General features: G+C 45.1%; 1 protein-coding gene across 2 annotated transcripts; it reads left to right on the top strand.

Annotated features, from left to right (window-relative positions):
* The first annotated feature begins 7073 nt into the window (after positions 1–7073).
* LOC119519993 (zinc finger protein 354A) lies at positions 7074–21484 on the top strand. Of its 2 annotated transcripts, XM_037817723.1 has the most exons (6): positions 7077–7304; positions 10297–10378; positions 13811–13993; positions 14579–14705; positions 15760–15855; positions 19066–21484. In XM_037817723.1, exons 4-6 carry the CDS (start codon positions 14672–14674, stop codon positions 20595–20597), a joined length of 1662 nt encoding a protein of 553 aa, XP_037673651.1. In that variant the 5' UTR covers positions 7077–7304; positions 10297–10378; positions 13811–13993; positions 14579–14671; the 3' UTR covers positions 20598–21484. The 2 variants fall into 2 exon arrangements, with proteins under 2 accessions (XP_037673650.1, XP_037673651.1); XM_037817722.1 differs by lacking the exon at positions 13811–13993 and having other exon boundaries at positions 7074–7304.
* Positions 21485–21896: the final 412 nt, after the last annotated feature.

Here is a 21896-nt window from a genome sequence, read left to right as displayed (position 1 = left end):
GCCCCAAATAGCTAAAGCCATCTTGAAAAAGAAGAATGAAGTTGGAGGACTCACACTTCCCAATCTTAAAACTATTACAAAGCCACAATAGTCAAAACAGCCTGGTACTGGCACAAGGACAGACATATAGACCAATGCAATAGAATTAAGAGCTCAGAAATCAACCCTCATGTATATGGCCAACTGATATGTGACAAGGGAGCAAAGACCAGTCAACTGAGAAAGAATGGCTTCTTCCCAAATGCTGCTGGGAAAACTGGATCTCCATTTGGAAAAAAAAAAAAAAAAAAAAAAAAAAGGAGGACCCCTACCTCACACTCCATACAAAACTGAACTCACATGGATCAAAGACCTACATATGAGAACCAGGACTATGAAACTCTTAGAAAGAAATGTAGAGAAGCATCTTCTGGACCTTGTGTTAGACAATGGTTTCTTAGACTTTACACCCAAAGCATAAGCAACAAAAGAAAAAAAAAACATAAATTTTCATCAAAATTAAAAACCTTTGTACCTCAAAGGACTTTATTATGAAAGTAAAACTACAACCTATACAATGGGAGAAAATATTTGGGAGCCAGATATCCAACGAAGGATTAATATCTAAGACATAAAAATTCTTCAACCTAACAACAAAAAGACAAACAACCCAATTTAAAAATGGGCAAAAGTTGTGGACAGACATCTCTCCAAAGAAGATATACAAATGGCCAGGAAGCACACGTAAAAAATGCTCAACATCATTAGCCATCAGGGAAATTCAAATCAAAACCATGAGATACCATATCATACCCATTAGAATGGATGTTATTTAAAAAACAGAAAATAACAAATGTTGGAGAGGATGCAGAGAAACTGGAGCATTCGTTCATTGCTGGCAGCAATGTAAAATGGTGCAGCCACTGTGGAAGACAGTTTGGTGGTTCCTTAGAAAGCTAAGTATAGAAATGCCATATGACCCAGCAATTCCACTTCTTGGTATATACCCAAAAGAACTGAAAGCAGGGGCTCAAACAGATGTTCGCACATGGATGTTCATAGCAGCATTATTCACAATTACCAAAGATGGAAGCAGCTGAAGTGTCCATCAGCTGATGAATGGAGAACAAATTGTGGTATATACATACAATGGACTATTATTTAGCTATAAAAAGGAATAAGATCCTGATACATGCCACAACATGGATGAATCTTGAAGACATCATGTTGAGTGAAATAAGCCAGACACAAAAGGACAAATATTGCACGATCTCACTGATTCAAACAATTAGAATTAGCAAACTCATAGAGTCAGAATCTAAAATACAGGTTATCAGAAGACAGAGTGAGGATAGGGAATGGGAATCCAGGGTTCCTCTTTGGAATAACAGAAATGTTTTGGTAATGGATGGTTGTAATAGTAAGCACAACATTGTGAACACAATTAAAACACTGAAATATAGATCTGAATATGATTAAAGGGAGATATGTTAGATTGTTTCTGTGGTAACAGAATAAAATTTAAAAAAAATCCATGAAACTACACTACATAAACTGTGAATCCTAAGTTAAACCATGGACTTTAATTAATAGTACAATTATAAAAATGGGCTATCATCATTGTAACAAATATTCCACACCAATGCAAGGTGTTGGTATTTGGGAATCCTGTATTTTAAATATGATTGCTCTGTAAACTCACAACTTCTCTAATAAAGAAAAAAAAAGTATGAGAAGTGTGATTGCAGCTTTGTTTCATACACTCAAATGTGTATATGAATACAAAATAGCAAAATATGAATACATGTAATGAGTGCTTCTGCTGGATTTTGTCATTACATGTTTCATTTCATATATTATGTAAATATTTGATAATAAATGTATTACTTTCAGAGATTAAACAAAGCACTTTCCTTTTTTAAAAAATTATGTATACATAATATTTCAAAATGATACCAAGAATTTGAACACTTCAGTAGGAAAATGGCCAAAGGACCCATGTAGACAATTAACATAAAAAAAACTGTAAATGGTCAATAAATAAAAAACATTTAATTTCATAAGTAAAATTACATTAAGATAACATTTTCCTCTATTATATTTAGTTTTCTGATTAATCAAAATTACATACAAAATATGATAACATTTTCCTCTATTAAGTAGACCTACCATACTGTAGTTTTTTTTTAAATCCAGAGTAGACAGGGATGCTAGGCACATATTCTCATGAATGGCTTATGGAAAAATAAACTGCAAAATCTATCTGAAAGACTACTAGGCAATGTGCTTAAATATTTTAGAATTCTACCGTCCTTTATACAACAATTCAACTTCAAGGAATTTAAACTAAGAAAATAATCTTCAAAAAGATAGCTACAGGGGGATCTAAGATGGTGGCATAGAGAGGAGTGGAAGTTAAGTAGTTCCCCTGGAACAACCAAAAAAAAACAGAAACAACTAGTAAATAATCCGGAATAACTGCAGGGGGAAAAACGTGACCGTCCACTCATCATACGCCAACCTGAATTGGGAGGAACACCTGGGATCTCGGCATAAAATCTGTAAGTAAAAACTGCGGATCCAAATCGGGAGATCCCTCCCCCACAGCCCGAGCTACAAAGCCTCGTGGTGCCAGAGAGAAGCTTTCTCCCAGCCAGGGAATATAGCTCAGCTGAGCTCCAACTGGGGTTTTAATTAGGGAGTGTGAACTGTTCACTACGAGGTACAAATCCCCAACAAATAGACAGAGGCTTTGGGTGAAGACTGACCTTGGACAGCCAGAGGGTCGCCTCGGACTAGCTCTGTTCCTTTTTCGACTCAGTAGAGAAAGCCTCAGCCATTTTCAGTTCCCAGTTCTGTGATCCAGACAAGGGTATAGCACAGGCAGAGAGAGACCACTGAAATGCTAATGACCTCCCCCTAGGGTCTATCTTCTCTAAGAGGAAAGGGGTGGGGCCCAGCTCTACTACCTGCCTTCCATTCAGAACTTACCCAGTCAAGAATTATAGGCTAACAGGCACTGCCTGCTGGGCAGAAAAGCACAGTGACCGTAGGCATCAGAGGGTGTACCAATTTTCTAAGATACACCCTCAGGGAAACCAGATACTGAATATTTCTTCCTTCTGAGGCCTTAGCCCATTCTGCTCTGGGGAGGCCCGATTGGGGTAACCGAGGAAACCATGCCTAGACAACAGAAAACTACAACCCACACCAAGAAAAATGAGGTTATGTTCCAGTCAGGGGAAAAACTTGCACTTCAACTGTGATGCAGGAATTGAAACAACTAATAATAACTGAATTCAAAAAGTTTAGGGAAGATATGGCAGAAGAGATGGACCATATAATGAAAACACAGGAAGTACATAAGGTAGAAATTGAAAGTTCAAAAAACCAACTGGCAGAATCTATGGAAATGAAAGGCACAACACAAGAGATGAAAGACACACTGGAAACATACAACAGCAGATCTCAAGAGGCAGAAGAAAACACTCAGGAACTGGAGAACAAGACACCTGAAAGTCTACACACAAAAGAACAGATAGAGAAAAGAATGAAAAAATATGAGCAACGTCTCTGGGAACTTGAAGACAAAATGAAAAGCAAGAATTTATGTGTCACTGGTATCCCAGAAGGAGAAGAGAAGGGAAAAGGGGCAGAAGCAATAATAGAGGAAATCAATGAAAAATTTCCATCTCTTATGAAAGACAGAAAACTACAGATCCAAGAAGCGCAGTGTACCCCAAACAGAATAGATCTGAATAGGCCTAGGCCGAGACACTTAGTAATCAGATTATCAAACATCAAAGATAAAGACAGAATCCTGAAAGCAGCAAGAGAGAAATGATCTATCACATACAAAGGAAGCTTGATAAGACAATGTGCGGATTTCTCAATAGAAACCATGGAGGCAAGAAGGAAGTGGGGTGATATATTTAAGATACTGAAACAGAAAAACCACCAATCAAGAATCCTATATCCAGCAAACTATCCTTCAGATATGAGGGAAAGCTTAAAATATTCTCTGACAAACAGACAATGACCGAGTTTGTGAACAAGAAACCTATTCTACAGGAAACACTAAAGGAAGCACTGCAGGCAGAAAGGAAAAGACAGGAGTGAGAGATTTGGGAAACAGTAGCACAGCAATTCAAGTACACTGAACAAAGATAACTGAGAATATGGTTGAAAGAGGAAGGCTGGGATCATGTGGGACCAGAACAAAAGACGAATGATAAAGACTGGGATTATGTAACTCAGGGAAACCTAGGATGCTCAACGATTGTAATAAAAGGTACAAATATGTTTTTACATGAGGTAGAACAAATGAATGTCAACAGTGCAAGGTGTTAAAAATAGGGTGGGATTGGTGGGAAAATACAATCAATGCAAACTAGAGGCTAGAATTATCAGAAACATTGTATTATGCTTTCTTTAATGCAACAAAAGCAATATACCAAAGCTAAATGCATATGGGTGGGTGGGGAATAGGGGAAGGGTATGGGACTCCAGGCACTGGTGATGTTGTCTGACTCTTTATTCTACTTTAGGTTAATGCTATCTTTCCTTTTGTCACCTTCTAGCTATCAAGTTTTTTTGTTTGTTTGTTTTTCTCTCTCTTGCCTTTTTTTTTTTTGCCTCTCTGCCTTCTTTGACTCTTCCTCCATCTTTGTGGAAGAAATGTCCTTATATAGAGAGTGGTGACGGTGCTCAATACTTAAATATGTGACTATACAGGGAACCAACAATTGTTTACTTAGGACGGAATGTATAGTGTTTGAACAAAACTATCTTAAAAGAAATGGGTTGATGGAGAAAGCTTGAGGGCACTGTGTTGAGTGAAATAAGACAGGCACATAAAGGCAGGTATTGCAGGGTCTCAATGATGTGAGCTAGTTGTAGTGTGTAGACTCGTAGACATGAAGTGTGGGTTGCCAGGATGTGGAATGGGGCTGAAGAGCCGGGAGCAGTCGCTTGTTGTGGGCAGAGTGTTCAACTAGGGTGAGCCTGGATGTTTGCAGGTGGACAGGGGTGATGGTGGCATGTAGTGAGAATAACAGTGCTGAAGGGTGTGTGAAGGTGGTGGAAGGGGTAGGCTTGGAGTCACGCGTGTCGCCAGGGGGGAAGTTGGAGGTTAAAGGATGGGAATGTATGGAACAATGTCTTGTGCGGGACACTGTCTCTCTCGCAAACTGGAATGGGTGTATGTCACTATAACTGGAGGTTGATGGTGGAGAGCCATATAGGGAAAAAATATATGCCTGTTGCAAACTGTATACTACAGTTGGTAGTGTTTTGACATTCTTTCACCAACAGTAACAAATGTACTGTACCAAAACTGTGAATCAATAATGGAGAGTGGGGCATGGTTGGGGGTATGGGAGGATGTGAGTTTCCTCTTTTTTTATCTTTGTTTCTTTTCTTGAATGGTGAAAATGTTCTAAAAACTGAAAAAAAAAATAATTATGTTGATGGATGCACAGCTGTATGATGGTGCTGTGGGCAACTGATTGTACACTTTAGATCTTTGGATAGTTGTATGGTATCTGAACAACCTCAATAAAAAAATTAAAAAAATATAGTTACAGGATATTAATGGAGAAAAAATTGGAAAAATTGGAAAAATACAGCTAACGAGGTTTTTAAAAATATATTTAAATCAATAAGCTTAATTTAGTTCTATATGCTACTGCGAGGACATGCAATTAAGCTAAAAAAACACTACTGCTGGAGAATATTGGCAAATTCAAATGTTCAAGGCATGTTCTCATGTTCTCATGCCTTGAGGAGGAGAGGAAAAAACAAAATAGGTTACAAGTGGTATCTGCAATATTTCATATTTCTAAAATGAGAGTGTCACAGCCCAAGAGGGCTTTTATGAAAAAAAAAAGGAAGCACTGGAAATGTTCTGAGACATAAGCCTTTACTATGGGGCTTACAGACAGGGTGGGAAGTCGAGTGACTTTGCCCCCCTGGATCCAGGAGCCGCTCTGAACGGCAGTGGGTTCAGAGCTCAACGTGAAGATGCTCCACACGGGGGGAGTGGGAGGTGGCTGAATAAGCTGGTTATAAGGGCTGCACATTCCAATGGGTATGAGAGCATAAGGCAGGCTTGCAACAGAGAGAGGGGTTGACTGTAACCACAGGGAGGAGGGGAGGATTATAGATTATCTTGTAGACAACAGTATCTCAGGGAGTCTCAAGAAGGACATAGTTATAGATTGCATTTAGCACATACAAGAATAGGTCAAACATTGACTGTCCTAGGTCAAGCAAACTGCTGTGTGCAGTCTTCAAGACACGTGGGGGCCCTGGGTTCCCACAGAGAGCGACAGTGATTGCGAGATTAATATAGAGATCAAAGAGCTGCTAAAAGCTGTTTGCCAAAATGTTAACCAGTTATTTCTACACGGTGGCATTAAAGACATTTTTCTTTAACTCCTTTACATTTTCCACATTTTTTCAAACTTTTTAAGTGGAAAATCTGTTCCTTTAATTCCTGAAAATATTTGCTTAAAAAACACAGTATGTTGGCTTCTCACCCCCACCGCCTCTGAACCTCCGCTCAGCTGTCACCTTCCCAGCGGCAACTTGCCTCCCTCACCCGCCCAGATCCCCGACCCTGCTCTCCTCTCCTTTTTCCCGGAACACTAGCATCTTCTAAAACTTTATATAATTATAATACCAAGGGTTATCGTCTGCTCCCCGCTCCCAGGAAAGTTCTCGAAGGCGGTGACCTTCGGTCTCTTCACTGACTACTTCAAAACGCCTACAATGGCTGGCACACAGTAGGTGCTCAGCACATTTCTGTTGACTGACGGAAGGGGAAGGAGGTTTGTACCGGGCCGTTTCCTACCTGCCTTGGCATCACTCCCGCAGAAGCAGCGCCGCAGGGTCGGGACCCTCCGCGACCCTCACCTCAGCCCCTCACAGAGGGCGGCGGCGCGGCGACCCCGGGGGAGCTCCCCGCGAGCCCGCCAGCGGGTCTGGTCACGTGACGGGGCGCAGCCAGGGCCCCGCCTCCGCCGGCAACCGCGGCGAACTACACTTCCCAGAATGCTCGGGCACGGCGCGGACTCCATTTCCCAGAAGCACCAGCGGCCGCACCTACCCAGTCTCCTGCCCCGCCCCGGCCTGCCCGGCTCCGGGCGCCGGCGTTTGCCTCCGGGGCGAGCGGCTCCGGGGCGCGAGGTCGGCCCAGGCGTCCGCTCCCGCAGGGGTCGCGACCCGGGACGGCTATCGCGGCCGGTGGTCCCGGGGCCTCCGCTGCGGCGTGAGGCCGCGGGTGAGGCCGGGCTCCCGGGAGTCCCCGCAGGCCTGGGGACGAGGTGAGCGGGGCGAGGGCGGCAGGAGGCGGGAGGGAGGACCCGGGCCCGGGCGGGGCGGGGCGGCGAGGGCGGGGCTCGGCCGCCGCGGGGCTCCGAGGGGCCTTTGTGGGCGCCCCGGGCCGGACCCCGCGGACCCTGCCCCTGAGCGCGGGGGGCGGACGCTTGTCCCCACGGCCGCGGACCCTGCCCCTGAGCGCGGGGGCGGACGCTTGTCCCCACGGCCGCGGACCCTGCCCCTGAGCGCGGGGGGCGGACGCTTGTCCCCTGGGCCGCGGACCCTGCCCCTGAGCGCGGGGGGCGGACACTTGTCCCCACGGCCGCGGACCCTGCCCCTGAGCGCGGGGGGCGGACGCTTGTCCCCTGGGCCGCGGACCCTGCCCCTGAGCGCGGGGGCGGACGCTTGTCCCCACGGCCGCGGACCCTGCCCCTGAGCGCGGGGGGCGGACGCTTGTCCCCTGGGCCGCGGACTCTGCCCCTGAGCGCGGGGGGCGGACGCTTGTCCCCTGGGCCGGACCCTGCCCCTGAGCGCGGGGGGCGGACGCTTGTCCCCTGGGCCGCGGACCCTGCCCCTGAGCGCGGGGGGCGGACACTTGTCCCCACGGCCGCGGACCCTGCCCCTGAGCGCGGGGAGCGGACGCTTGTCCCCACGGCCGCGGACCCTGCCCCTGAGCCCGGGGGGCGGACGCTTGTCCCCACGGCCGCGGACCCTGCCCCTGAGCGCGGGGGGCGGACGCTTGTCCCCTGGGCCGCGGACCCTGCCCCTGAGCGCGGGGGGCGGACGCTTGTCCCCTGGGCCGCGGACCCTGCCCCTGAGCGCGGGGGGCGGACGCTTGTCCTCACGGCCGCGGACCCTGCCCCTGAGCGCGGGGGGCGGACGCTTGTCCCCACGGCCGCGGACCCTGCCCCTGAGCGCGGGAGGCGGACACTTGTCCCCTGGGCCGCGGACCCTGCCCCTGAGCGCGGGGGGCGGACGCTTGTCCCCACGGCCGCGGACCCTGCCCCTGAGCGCGGGGGGCGGACGCTTGTCCCCACGGCCGCGGACCCTGCCCCTGAGCGCGGGAGGCGGACACTTGTCCCCTGGGCCGCGGACTCTGCCCCTGAGCGCGGGGGGCGGACGCTTGTCCCCACGGCCGCGGACCCTGCCCCTGAGCGCGGGAGGCGGACTCTTGTCCCCTGGGCCGCGGACTCTGCCCCTGAGCGCGGGGGGCGGACGCTTGTCCCCACGGCCGCGGACCCTGCCCCTGAGCGCGGGGTGCGGACGCTTGTCCCCTGGGCCGGACCCTGCCCCTGAGCGCGGGGGGCGGACGCTTGTCCCCTGGGCCGCGGACCCTGTCCCTGAGCGCGGGGGGCGGACGCTTGTCCCCACGGCCGCGGACCCTGCCCCTGAGCGCGGGGTGCGGACGCTTGTCCCCTGGGCCGGACCCTGCCCCTGAGCGCGGGGGGCGGACGCTTGTCCCCTGGGCCGCGGACCCTGCCCCTGAGCGCGGGGTGCGGACGCTTGTCCCCTGGGCCGGACCCTGCCCCTGAGCGCGGGGGGCGGACGCTTGTCCCCTGGGCCGCGGACCCTGCCCCTGAGCGCGGGGGGCGGACGCTTGTCCCCACGGCCGCGGACCCTGCCCCTGAGCGCGGGGTGCGGACGCTTGTCCCCTGGGCCGGACCCTGCCCCTGAGCGCGGGGGGCGCACGCTTGTCCCCTGGGCCGCGGACCCTGCCCCTGAGCGCGGGGGGCGGACGCTTGTCCCCACGGCCGCGGACCCTGCCCCTGAGCGCGGGGGGCGGACGCTTGTCCCCACGGCCGCGGACCCTGCCCCTGAGCGCGGGGTGCGGACGCTTGTCCCCTGGGCCGCGGACCCTGCCCCTGAGCGCGGGGGGCGGACGCTTGTCCCCACGGCCGCGGACCCTGCCCCTGAGCGCGGGGGGCGGACGCTTGTCCCCACGGCCGCGGACCCTGCCCCTGAGCGCGGGGGGCGGACGCTTGTCCCCACGGCCGCGGACCCTGCCCCTGAGCGCGGGGGGCGGACGCTTGTCCCCACGGCCGCGGACCCTGCCCCTGAGCGCGGGGGGCGGACGCTTGTCCCCTGGGCCGCGGACCCTGCCCCTGAGCGCGGAGGGCGGACGCTTGTCCCCTGGGCCGCGGACCCTGCCCCTGAGCGCGGGGGGCGGACGCTTGTCCCCTGGGCCGCGGACCCTGCCCCTGAGCGCGGGGGGCGGACACTTGTCCCCACGGCCGCGGCCTGCCCCCTCCCGCCTGCTCCAGGCCTGCCCAGGGCGTCTTACCTGCCCGGGCCTCGATAACGCGTCAGGAGATGGCTTTTCTCCCCCCGCCGTCCTCACAGTCCGCGTGGCGCGGGATTATCCGTGTCAGGGGAAGGTCGGTGTTTGGGCTCCCGCAATGGCCGAGCCAGGACTGGAACCCAGGGCTTCGGTTTCTGGTCCCCTTCCTCAGAACAGCTGCCCCCACCCCACCCCACCCCACCACGGGAAAGCCACCGTTTTCCTTTTCTGAAACAGTTTTCTCGCTAAAAATCTGGAAATGGATTCCTTTGCAGGAAAGGGAGGAGCTGGGGGGGAAGCTCGAGGGAGAGAAATATCCGGGGGCCCGTGGTGTGGCCCTTGGAGCGGAGGCCCCGGAAGCCCCCGCGCTGGGGACCCAGGTGGGCTCCTCACCAAGGCTGTGTGACCTCGGGCCGGCTCCACACTCTGCCCCTGGCTTCCCCCCCGGACGGTGGGGCTGCTGGTGATGCCCCGGTGCTTGGGGGCTGAGACTGAGGGAGGCTCTGCTGCGCGTAGAGCCAACTGCCCCAGCTCTCCGGACAGCCTGTGAGCCACGGAAGGAGCCCGGGCCTGCTCTGTGGTCCGCCTGCGCCTCGCTCCTTCTCTGAGGGCCGGTTCGGTCATTCTCAGTGGGTGTAAGGATTTCAGACCCGCTGAGTCTGAGGGGTGGAAAGCAGAAGGGGCTTCCTGTGAGCTCGCTTTTTCTTCTCTTACATCAGTCTTTTGGAGACTCAGCCCATCCTCAGAGGAAAAGCCCAGAAAGAGGACATGGCTACTGGACAGGGGGAAGGAAGCTCTCAGGTGAGTTAATTGCCGTCTTAGCTCTTAGTGCATGGAGGTTTTTCTTGCCAAGTTCTGTACTCAATACAGTCTTCCAGGATCTGGAGTCCAAGTTCTTTTACCTTGGTGGAGCTGGTCTGTCCACTCTGGTGTGTGGTAGATTCGACAGGGGATCCTTATCCCCACTCCCCATCCATATCTGGTGTTCTCTTTTCTTTCCCCAGTACATGCTCTTTTATTCGTTAATCTCAAGCCACTGTGTGATTACTAATTTGACAAGTAAGATGCTGTGAGTGTATACCATTGGAGCCAAAGAAAACACATACACTTGATCAGGTTCCTTTCTGGCACTGCCTTCTTCACTCAAACATGTCTACATCGCTAACCTTGGCAAGAAAGCTTTACTTTTTTTTCCAGCTCTGAGAATCCTGGTGATTAATTCTCATAGGTTTTAGCATTTTCTCCCTCTTAATTTTATGTGTAATGTGCCTTACTTCTACTACTGTCTTGGAAACTGATCTTGACCTGCCATATTCATCTTTATAATGTGGGAAGAGGGAAGGGACCCTGTCCATGTTAGCCAATGCGTGAATGAAGTATAACCAAGTTAGGGGGAGCCCAGTTTTTAGAGGGCTCTTGACTCTAAGGGCACAGGGGAGACTCAAGAAGTTACAGGGAGGGTTTCATGGGATATAGGTGGTTGAGAGGCAGTGCACACAGTAGTTAGGAAGTGGGGCTCTCGAGCCAGAAGGCCTTTGTCCGGTATGCTAATACTGCCATTATGCAAAATACAAGGTTACAAATTTAAAGTTCTACGGCCATAAAAAATGTCCAAACTAAGGCATCAACAAGAGGATACCTGTACTGAAGGAAGGCCGATGGCGTCTGGAACACCTCTGTCAGCTCGAAAGGCACGTGGCTGGCATCTGCTGGTCCCGGGTTGTGTTTCAGCTCCTCTCCTAGCTCCTGTGCATCTCCAAGCGTCCTTCTCTCTGCAGCTCTAGCATTTCTGAGCATCTCTGTCAGCTCCCAAGAGTCTCTCCAAAAATCTCTCAGCTGCTCTTGGGGTGTTTTGTCCTCTCTTTGCTTCTCTGCTACAAACTCTGTGTGAGCATCTCGCAGTGTCAGCAGCTTCTGGGCCTGTGTCAGCTCTTTTTAAAGGACTCCAGTAAACTAATCAAGACCCACCCTGAATGGGTACAGTCAAATTGTCCCCCAAATTGGAAACATTCAATCAAGAGGTCACACCCAAATCAAAAAGATTAATCAATCTGTCTCCACAAGATTGTGTTAAAGAATATGGCTTTTTCTGGGGGACATAATATATACAAACTGGCATAACCTGGGTTTAACCCATCTCCTCTGTTGCCATTTGTGGTCCTTGGTCAAATAATTCCACCTCTCTGTGCATCAGTTTCCTTACATTGTAAAAGGGGAATAATTACTGTGTCTACCTCATAGGGTAAGTGAGAAAATCATGTGAGTTAGTGTGTGGAAAGCATTTACATCAGGGCTAGGCATAGAGTAGATACTCTGTATGTGGTAGTGGTGGTAGGTTTTAACAATGTCGTTAAATTAACAATTAATATTAATGTTGATGGATTAAGACTTCCCAGGATACTTGTCCTTTCTTTACTCTGTCGTCCACTAAATATAATGTTTACTGAGTGTGACCTCCCAGGATACTTGTCCTTTCTTTACTCTGTCGTCCACTAAATATAATGTTTACTGAGTGTCCACATGCCGGAGAATGTGCTGAGCGCTTTACATGTATTTCTCTTCGTCACAACAGCACAGCCACTATTATCCCAGTTTACATATTAGGAAACTGAGGCCGGAAGAAGTGAAGTAACCCAGATTCAAACCCACTTGTGTCTGGCCTCTTACATTTGTGTCCATTGTCGTCCAGCCGTTCCTCTGGTGCATCTTTGAGCACACAAGGCACACCCAGGCCACGTGCTCCCAGAGCCCTTCCACGGTGTGACTCTCCTTTTGACCCATGAAGTGCAGAGGAGTTGGCTCTTCTGAGGCTGTGGGACACCCTGCCTTTGTGTATTGGCTCTTCTTTTAAGGCTTTCATGTTTCATTTCAGCAGAGTCAAGTTGCTCTCTTGGCCAGAATCTTCTCTGTCCCTCTGTGGAGTGAATCTCTTAGAACATTCTCCCTAACCTCACCTGCTGCCCAGGTGTCAGCACCGCATGGACTTCTGTGTGAAAATCAGTGTGAGGAAGTTAATGCCAGAGAGAAAACAGAGTTCTGGGCTAGAAGTTAGAAAACTTTAGTTAGGTCCTGCCTGTCACTAGCAAAGTATGTGACCTGGGATCTTGACAGCCCCAAATTGAACGAACCAGGTAGGACACAGCCTGTGGCCTTGTCCACCTCCATATTTTTCTTTTATTATTGAAATTACTTTGTGCATTTTTTTCTTCTCTACCAGTTGGATTCTAAATTCTTTGAGGGCCAGGATCATTTCTTGTATTATCCTCATATGCCAATAAATTAATTATCTTATCATGAATGTATTATGTGCCCATGGTAAAAATTTCAGTGAATAAAATAAACACATATGGAGAAAAGTAAAGTCACTCATAACCTCACCATCTAGAGATAATCGCTGTCAACCCTTTAGTATGCAATCCCTCAGAATCATTTTCTGTATGTACTTTTTATTTATTTAGCACAGATGGGAATAAACTATAAATAGTGATATACCCTGGTTTTTGTACTTAGTGTTGTGAATGTCTTTATGTCAGCAAATCCAGAATTAACCCATTAGTTATAATGATTATTTATTATTCAATCATGTGGATCTGATAACTAACATTTGAACTTCTAATATGAACCAGACACAATTTTTTTAGTGCAGATTATCTTATTTGTTTCTTAACACTGTGAGGGCAGGCATTGAGAGGCAGTTTTGCAGCCTGGTTAAAAATGGAGCCTTGGACATCCATTTCGATTGGAATTCCAGCTCGCCACTAACCAGCTGTGTGACTTTAGGCACATTTCTTTAACCTTTCTGTGCTTGTATAAATTGAGAACAACAATACTACCTTCATCGTAGGGTTGTTGTAAAGCATAAATATAGATTACACCCTAAATATTAATATAAAGTTCTAAAAACAGTGCCTGGCCCATAGAAAGCATTCAATAAATGAGAGCTATTTTTATTTTAATTTTCATTATTACTGTCCTCAAGCTTGAGTAAGCACATAGATAGTGTCATAAGTTACTTACCCTAGGCTCCATTTTTTTTGGCTACTACATACAGTATGAGAAATCTCCTTGTGCCTACATTTTTGTGTACTGTTCATAGAAATACAAATATAGTAATTGTTAGATTAAAGAATATGCACATCTTAAAGCTTTTAATATATAATGTCAAGTCACCATCAGATTATTCTCATTGATGCTCCCACTGCTGGTCTTACTAGCTCTGTTCATCTCATACAGTGGTTAACACAGGGCCTGGATCGTACTTTATGCTGCTTGCTATATGTTCGTCGTTGGTTGAATGTTCATTAAATAAGTGGACTGGAACTCTCAGAACCTTGAATGATCTCAGAAGCATCTCGGGTGGCCTGCTGGCCCCCCTCCAGTGATGCCTTCTTCACCCTGTGCGATGGCTGATCCTTGGTGAGTGTGCCAGTTTGGATATACTGTTTCCACCAAAACACCATGTTCTTTGATGGAATCTTGTCCAGGGCAGTCGTATTAGTGTTGATTAGGTTGGAACCTATTGATTGAGTGTTTCCATGGAGATGTGACTCAATCAACTGTGGGCAAGACCTTTGATTGGATAATTTCCATGGAGATGTTACCCCCCCCATTCAGGGTGGGTCTTGATTTAATCACTGGAGCCGTATAAAAGCTCACAAATGGAAGGACCTCAGAGCAGCTGCAGCCAAAAGAAACATCTGAAGACTGCCATTGAAAGCTGACGCTGACATTTTGGAGAACGCCATTTTGAAATGCAACCTGGGAGCAAGCAGACGCTAGCCACGTGCCTTCCCAGCTAACAGAGGTTTTCCGGATGCTATAGCCTTTCTCTGGTGAAGGTACCCGATTGTTGACGCCTTACCTTGGACACTTAATGGCCTTAAGACTGTAACTTTGTAACCAAATAAATGCCCTTTCTAAAAGCCAATCCATTTCTGGTGTTTTGCAAAATGGCAGCATTAGCAAACCAGAACAGTGAGCTTGAATGTCTTGTCATTACAGGTGTCCGTGACCTTCAAGGATGTGGTTGTGCTCTTTACTCGGGATGAATGGAGAAAACTGGATCCTTCTCAGAGAAACTTGTATAAGAATGTGATGCTGGAGAACTATAGGAACCTAATCTCAGTGGGTAAGGAAAATTTCCCCTGTAGATTCAGAAATCAGAAATTGGCATAACTCAGCATTTGCTTCCCTGTGTAAAAGCCAGGTCATCAAAACAACTTTGACTGAGTTTTACTGTGAGGTTGTCCTTATAGGATCTCTACAAATAAATATTAAAACCATATTTCTCCTTATAGGCATGGAATTGCCCAGTGTGTCGGAATGGAGGGGTGGTCTTGAAAATCATCCCCTTCCCCCTACACAGTTGCAAATTAGAAATTTCTTCATTGTTCAGGCATCATTTCCCCATAACAATTGTTCTGTGGTTTTCTGTGGTTTATTTGTTCATTTCTCAATAGAGGGCTTTATTCAACTTGCCTTTTCCACTTCTCTTTTCCAGCTAGTTGAACATTATATAACCCAGGAGTCAGCAAACGTTTTCTGTAAAGGGCCAGAGAGTAAATACTTTAGGCTTTTCAGGCCACACAGTATCTGTAACATATTCCTCTCCTTTCTTTTCTGCAGCCATTCTTTGCTCATGGGGCATATATAAACAGGCAGGCTTTGCCCATAGTTTGCTGACTGCTTCCATCTTTATAGGGGATTCAGATAGTGTTTCTCATCTTAAGCAAGCTGCTTGGTACATAATCCTTTCTATAGATACCTGATTACAAATTTTAATTATCTGTGCATCTAAACATATTCTGTCTTCTATGGAAGGCTAATGGCTGCATGATAATCCATGATAATCCATGTCCATATGATGGATGATAATCCATAAGCAAGGGTGCATGATTACCATGTTTTTCTATCATATAATTAACTACAGTATAGCCATGTCTTACAGGTCACTTGCCTTTCCCTTAACACATCCCCTCACACAGTGTGGGGGCACACTCTTAAGCACCCCATGAAAGCTCTTTGTACCAGCCTTTTGTGTTTTCCAAATTTTGTTTCTCTGCTGTCCAGAGGTCTGTAATTAAGTACTACCATTTCTCTTTATGTCAAAACAGAGCCAAATATCTCTCTTTTTTCTTTTTTTTTCTTTTTTTCTTTTTTTCTTTTTTTTGGTCTATGAGCAGGACTCCCATTTTCCAAACCAAAAGTGATCTCCTTGTTGCAGCGAGGAGAAGAGCCCTGGAAGGTAGAGAAAGAAAGTCCTGGAGGCTCCTCTCTAGGTGAGTGGTGGTACTGAGGTGGCTGGGAAATCACTGCAGGCCACAGTCTAGTAATAAGAAGAAGATGCACTTTGGAGATGTTGGTTGGGGAACTTTCTTCAAAGTTCTTAGTCTTTAAGAAGTAGTGGAGCAAGGGAAAGAACCTAAGGCCCCCACACATAAGCTTCCTCTTAGTCTCTTTCAGCAAATGAATCTGTTAGGATCTCTTTTCTTATACTTTTCTGTTGTTTCAGAGGAAACATGTATTTTATGTATTCATTCAACAAAAAATTTATGTTTAAGGAATTGCAAATAAATCATTCTCACTGAAACTCAGGGTATGTGTATTGGAAAAAAGAGATGAGAAAGGCAATGAGATTGGAAAGCTAGATAAGGGCTATTTATAAATGCTTTAGTACAGTTATAAGATATTTGAATTGTCCTGTGGGTGACTGGAAATGACTAAAGAATTTAAGTAAAGAATTACTCAGTTCTTAATATCTTAGAAACAGAATCAGAAACAATTTGACTGTCCTTCAATAGAGGCCTAGCTGAAGAAGCTATAGTATGTCCGTACTCTGGAACACACGACCATGGAAGCTGCACGTGCAGTCAATCAGTAAGGCCAAGCTTGCTGGCTCTTCTTTCATAGTGTGCTCTGCTGCGACCACGTGTACCTCCACCCTAGTTTACACCTAGATCACCTGCAGCAGCCTCCTAAGTGGTCTCTCCCCTCCCTGCTTCCGCTTGTGCCCCACCGAAGTCTGTTCTCTATACTGTGGCCAACTTGAACGAGCATGAAATTCCCCTGTGCCTTCCTGTCAACTTGAAACCAAATCAGAAGTCCTCATCATGACCTATGAGCCTTATATGATTTGCTCCAGTCCTATTTACCATTCCTTCCTGCTCACTGCACTCGAGCCACACCTGCCTCTGTTCGTCAAATGAACCAAGCACAGTTGTGTATTTGTTGTTTCTTTGGCCTGGGAAGCTCTTTCTTCAGATGTTCATACCGCTTGTTTCTCACCTTCACTTAGGTCTTCACTCAAATGAACCTTCAAATGACCACTCTGTCAAAAACACCCTCTATCCCCTATTTCTCTATCCACTTACCCTGTCCTGCTTTTCTTTAGACCATTTATCATTGCTTGAAATATTATAACATTATCTACTTGTTTGTTTACCTAATGTCACTTCATTCCCCACCCACCCCACGCTGAACACACACACACAACAAAGCATAAGCTCCTTGAAGGCTGGAACCCTGTCTTATTCATCACCTTATCCATATACCCTGATACATTACCTAGCCCATGATAGTCATTTAATGTGTATTTGTGAATGAAAAGGATGTCCCCAGCATATGCAAAAATAAACAAGAAAATACGAGTGCTCCAGAAACTGCATGTAATCAACATACCTGGTGAGAAGCCAGGGGTAGGAGATGAGGATAGAGGCTTGGGAAACAAAATACCATTTCAGTACGTGGGCCCAGCTTTCACGGTTCTAATGAAGGCATGTTGGCCACAAAGCTACAGCCTTTGTACTAAGGCCTAAGGCAGGATCCTATCTTTACCAAATCAGCTAGACAGATTGCAGAATCTTGCCACCTTCTTCCCAGCAACTGTTCTAAACATAGAAACAATGACTGGAATACACAGGGAAAGTGCTCCATTTTGTGACCCCCACCCACACCTTAATTTAAATATTAAATTTTGACCATTTAATTTAGCAAGACTTAGTTGGAGAGGAAATAAAAAAAAAAAACCTCTTTCCCATACAATGAATAGTTGTTAAAGATATGGGTGCATATGAAATTAGTCAAGGAGGTTGTGTAGAGTGGGAAAAAATCCAATTTTTAAAGAGAGAACAGAAAGAAGAGTAATCCATGAAGGAAACTGAGAAGTGAACACTGGTAGATGAAAAGAGAAAAACAAAATATATTGTCTCAAGGGTACTCCATGCAGAGGGAATGTGTACAGAGCTAAGAAAGTAAATGTCAAATATACAGGTACATTGAGATGCAGAGAATCCCTTGAAATGGTTACCTTTAGCCCAGGAGAAAATGCCTGCATGTACAACAATTCCCCTGGCAAAACTTAATACTTATTGTGTCATTACACAATTATAATATTTATCCAATTCAGTTCTTTATGACTGCAACATGTTAGCCCTTTTTTACCTTTTTCTATCCATGCCTGTCTTATTGTTCATCTTTGACGCTTATCAACTCTACCTGCATAGCCTCTCTTACTTGATGTGTGAATTGGCTGCCTTCCTAGCAGACAGATTTTGGCTTCATCGCTATCTTGTGGCACCTCTGTAGATTAGTTCAATAATGCCTTCCTGTTTGAACTGGCCCTGAAACCTCCCTATCACCCATGTATTATCCTGGAAGGCAACTTCTTCAAGGGTTTGAAATTTATATACATATAAGAAATTAAAATGTAAGTAATTAATAATATTTGACATTGTTCAAATAGTGAAAGACACTGTATTTAAGAGAGGTTAACAAAATAAATATGTTCCTTATATAATTCAGGTGCCATCAGTAGGATCTTCAAATCAATAGGACATGATAGTCTTTTTGTGAAGAACACTCATGATAGGAAAGGATGTATAATAATATAAATACATGTGTAAAAATATAAATGTGTATATAATGTATATGTACACACACACACTTAATACTGTGTGTGGTAAACGCTATAATAAAGGGAGCAGACTGTGGAGGCCGAGTTAAGAAAGGACTTAGAGGAATTAACTTTTGAACTGAATCTGAAAGACACAAAGGAATTTATCATGAGGGAAAAGAGGAAAGACTTCAGGTTAGGAATGATTACACAAGAAAGAGAAATGTCATTTAGATAATCTAGGAGTTCATTGTGGGCTTTGGACTCTGATTGATAACAGGCTTCCTTTCCCAGTCCATGCTCCCCTTTTAATCCCTTTTCTCTGTTCTCTGTTAGCCAGTTGTGCTCATCATTCTTACACTATCACCCTGTTTAAATGGTTTGCTTTATTCTTTCTTTACCCTAGTACATCTCCCATCTATTATTTTTCTTATACTACTTTGCTCTCCTGTTTTTTTTCCTCTTCTATTTTTGGCCAGACCCCAAGACCTTATTTATATATCACCAATGTTTATTAATTCTACACATTTAGCCTTGGTAACCAAATGCTGTACTATCACATGAAAAACCATCTTCAATTTCTCTTTTTCCCCCCCAGGATGGAAGAGCAGTCATAAAACCACAAAGTCAACTCAAACACAAGACTCGTCATTTCAGGGACTGGTAATAACAAGATCCAAAAGGAACAGACCCTGGGACTTTAAATCAGAAAATCCCTGTGTATATGAAAATAGATTAGAAAAACAGGATAAAAAGGAAAAAAATCTCACTATAGAAAGAAGCCATAGAAATACTGAATTTGACCATAACTTAAGCCTAAAACCAGTCCCTGATAGACGACAGATTCTTCCTAGAGAAAAAACACTGCCAAAGTATGAAATACAAGGAAACAACTTCAAACAGAATTCAAATTTACTTAACCAACCAAAAATCAACACAGCAGAGAAACGCTATAAATGTAGTATGTGTGAGAAAACCTTCATTAACAACTCATCCCTTCGTAAACATGAGAAAAACCATAGTGGAGAGAAATTATTTAAATGTAAAGAATGTTTAAAAGCATTCAACCAAAGTTCAGCTCTGATTCAGCATCAAATAACTCATACTGGAGAGAAACCCTATGTATGTAAAGAATGTGGGAAGGCCTTCACTCTTAGTACTTCACTATATAAACATTTAAGAACCCATACTGTGGAAAAATCCTATAGATGTAAAGAATGTGGCAAATCCTTCAGCCGAAGGTCAGGACTTTTTATACATCAAAAAATTCATGCTGGAGAAAATCCCTATAAATATAATCCAGGTAGGAAGTCATCTAGTTGCAACACATCCCTTCCTGGATGTCAGAGAATTCATTCCAGAAAGAAGTCCTATTTGTGTAATGAATGTGGCAACACCTTTAAGTCTAGTTCATCCCTTCGTTATCATCAGAGAATTCACACTGGAGAGAAACCTTTTAAATGTAGTGAATGTGGGAGAGCCTTCAGTCAGAGTGCATCTCTTATTCAACATGAAAGAATTCACACTGGAGAAAAGCCCTATAGATGTAATGAATGTGGAAAAGGCTTCACTTCTATTTCACGACTTAATAGACACCGAATAATTCACACTGGTGAGAAGTTTTATAGTTGTAATGAATGTGGTAAAGCCTTAAGTTCCCACTCAACACTTATTATTCATGAGAGAATTCATACTGGAGAGAAGCCATGTAAATGTAAAGTGTGTGGAAAAGCCTTCAGACAAAGTTCAGCTCTCATTCAACATCAGAGAATGCATACTGGAGAAAGACCCTATAAATGCAGTGAGTGTGGGAAAACATTCAGGTGTAACTCATCCCTTAGTAATCATCAGAGAATTCATACTGGAGAGAAACCATATCGATGCCTGGAATGTGGCATGTCTTTTGGTCAAAGTTCAGCTCTTATTCAACATCGCAGAATTCATACAGGAGAGAAACCCTTTAAATGTAATACATGTGGGAAAACTTTTAGACAAAGTTCATCACGTATTGCACATCAGAGAATTCATACTGGAGAGAAACCCTATGAATGTAATACGTGTGGGAAACTTTTCAACCACAGGTCATCTCTTACGAATCATTATAAAATTCATATTGAAGAGAACCCCTAGAAAGTAGATTTCCATGTGCAAAAGCCTTAAACCAAAGCTTATCGGAGAATGCATACTTGTGATGATGTAATAAATGTATTGGATATGAAAAAACTTATCTATAGGAATTTAGTCCTCATCAGATATTAAATTCCAAGGCTAAACCTTGACTATGTAATAGATATGAGGAAAGCATTCATGTCTGTCAGACACTTAAAATAACCTGAGATGAAGAATTCACAAGAGACATTGACTTTGGGTGTTTGTAAAATAAAGGTGTTTTTTTTTTTTTTTTTTTCCTCTCCCTTTCTATAGCAGTATACACTAGATGTCATATGTGGTTGCCATAAACATCGGTGGGTGGGAAGGTTTGGGTTGGATATCACTAGAAAAACATCAAACCTTATAGACTGGTAATATATTTTTTATAACATTTTAGTAGCATACAAAAGGGTTGTTTAAAGAAACTATACATTTTTAGAGAAAAGGACCAAATAAAAGATAAAAAATGAACTGTTAACTACCTCTCAGTCTCTGGGGTTTGTCCTTTTCTTTACCTGATGTCAAACTTTGTGCATGTATTTCAATAAAAAGAAAAAAAGAAAGGTCTGTTCTCTTCCTTTGTTCTTCTAATAATGAATTAGGAATTTTCTACCCAAGTCTTTATTTTATCAGATTATTGTCTGCACTGAATTCATTTAATTATGAAACTATCTGCTATATATTATAAATTTTCATCTTGGGTATATTCAGTGGGAAAAATGGGCAACACATCAATTGTAAACTAAATGCTGTCTTCTAATTGTCAGCAAAAAGGTCAGAAGAAGTTTAATGAATTTAACACCTGTAGCAAAGTCTTGAAAATGACATCAATATCATGAAATAAAAAGAATGTGTTTTTTAATTGATGTTCTCTAGTGTCAAACAATTTTGAGACAAAAAAAAGGGGGGAGGAGTAATACTAATTTTTATTTTAAAACATAGCTTTGGAGCAGGTGCTATATTGCACACTGAAAACTTCAAGAAGGCAGGCTTTATGTTCAAGAGGACACAAATTGGGGAGAAGAGAATGGAGTTGGATTGCAAATGAGTAAGCAAATTATTTCCCACAGTATGTAGATGTGGTTATATTCACAGGCAAATAGGTAAGTTATGACAATATTATGTTGCAGTACAAGAATATTGTAGAGAATTGCAGAAGATGAAAGGGAATGGAACCTAACCACAAGAGCCTGGAGAGATCAAAACTTTCTCGAGGACCTGAGTCCTGAGTCAAGATATGGAGGAATGCTAGGAATTCTCCACATGGCAAGGTGAATA

The sequence above is a fragment of the Choloepus didactylus genome, chromosome 24 (genome assembly GCF_015220235.1).
Source record: "Choloepus didactylus isolate mChoDid1 chromosome 24, mChoDid1.pri, whole genome shotgun sequence".
Classification (NCBI taxonomy): Eukaryota; Metazoa; Chordata; class Mammalia; order Pilosa; family Megalonychidae; genus Choloepus; species Choloepus didactylus.
This window is presented reverse-complemented; position numbering and strand designations above follow the sequence as displayed.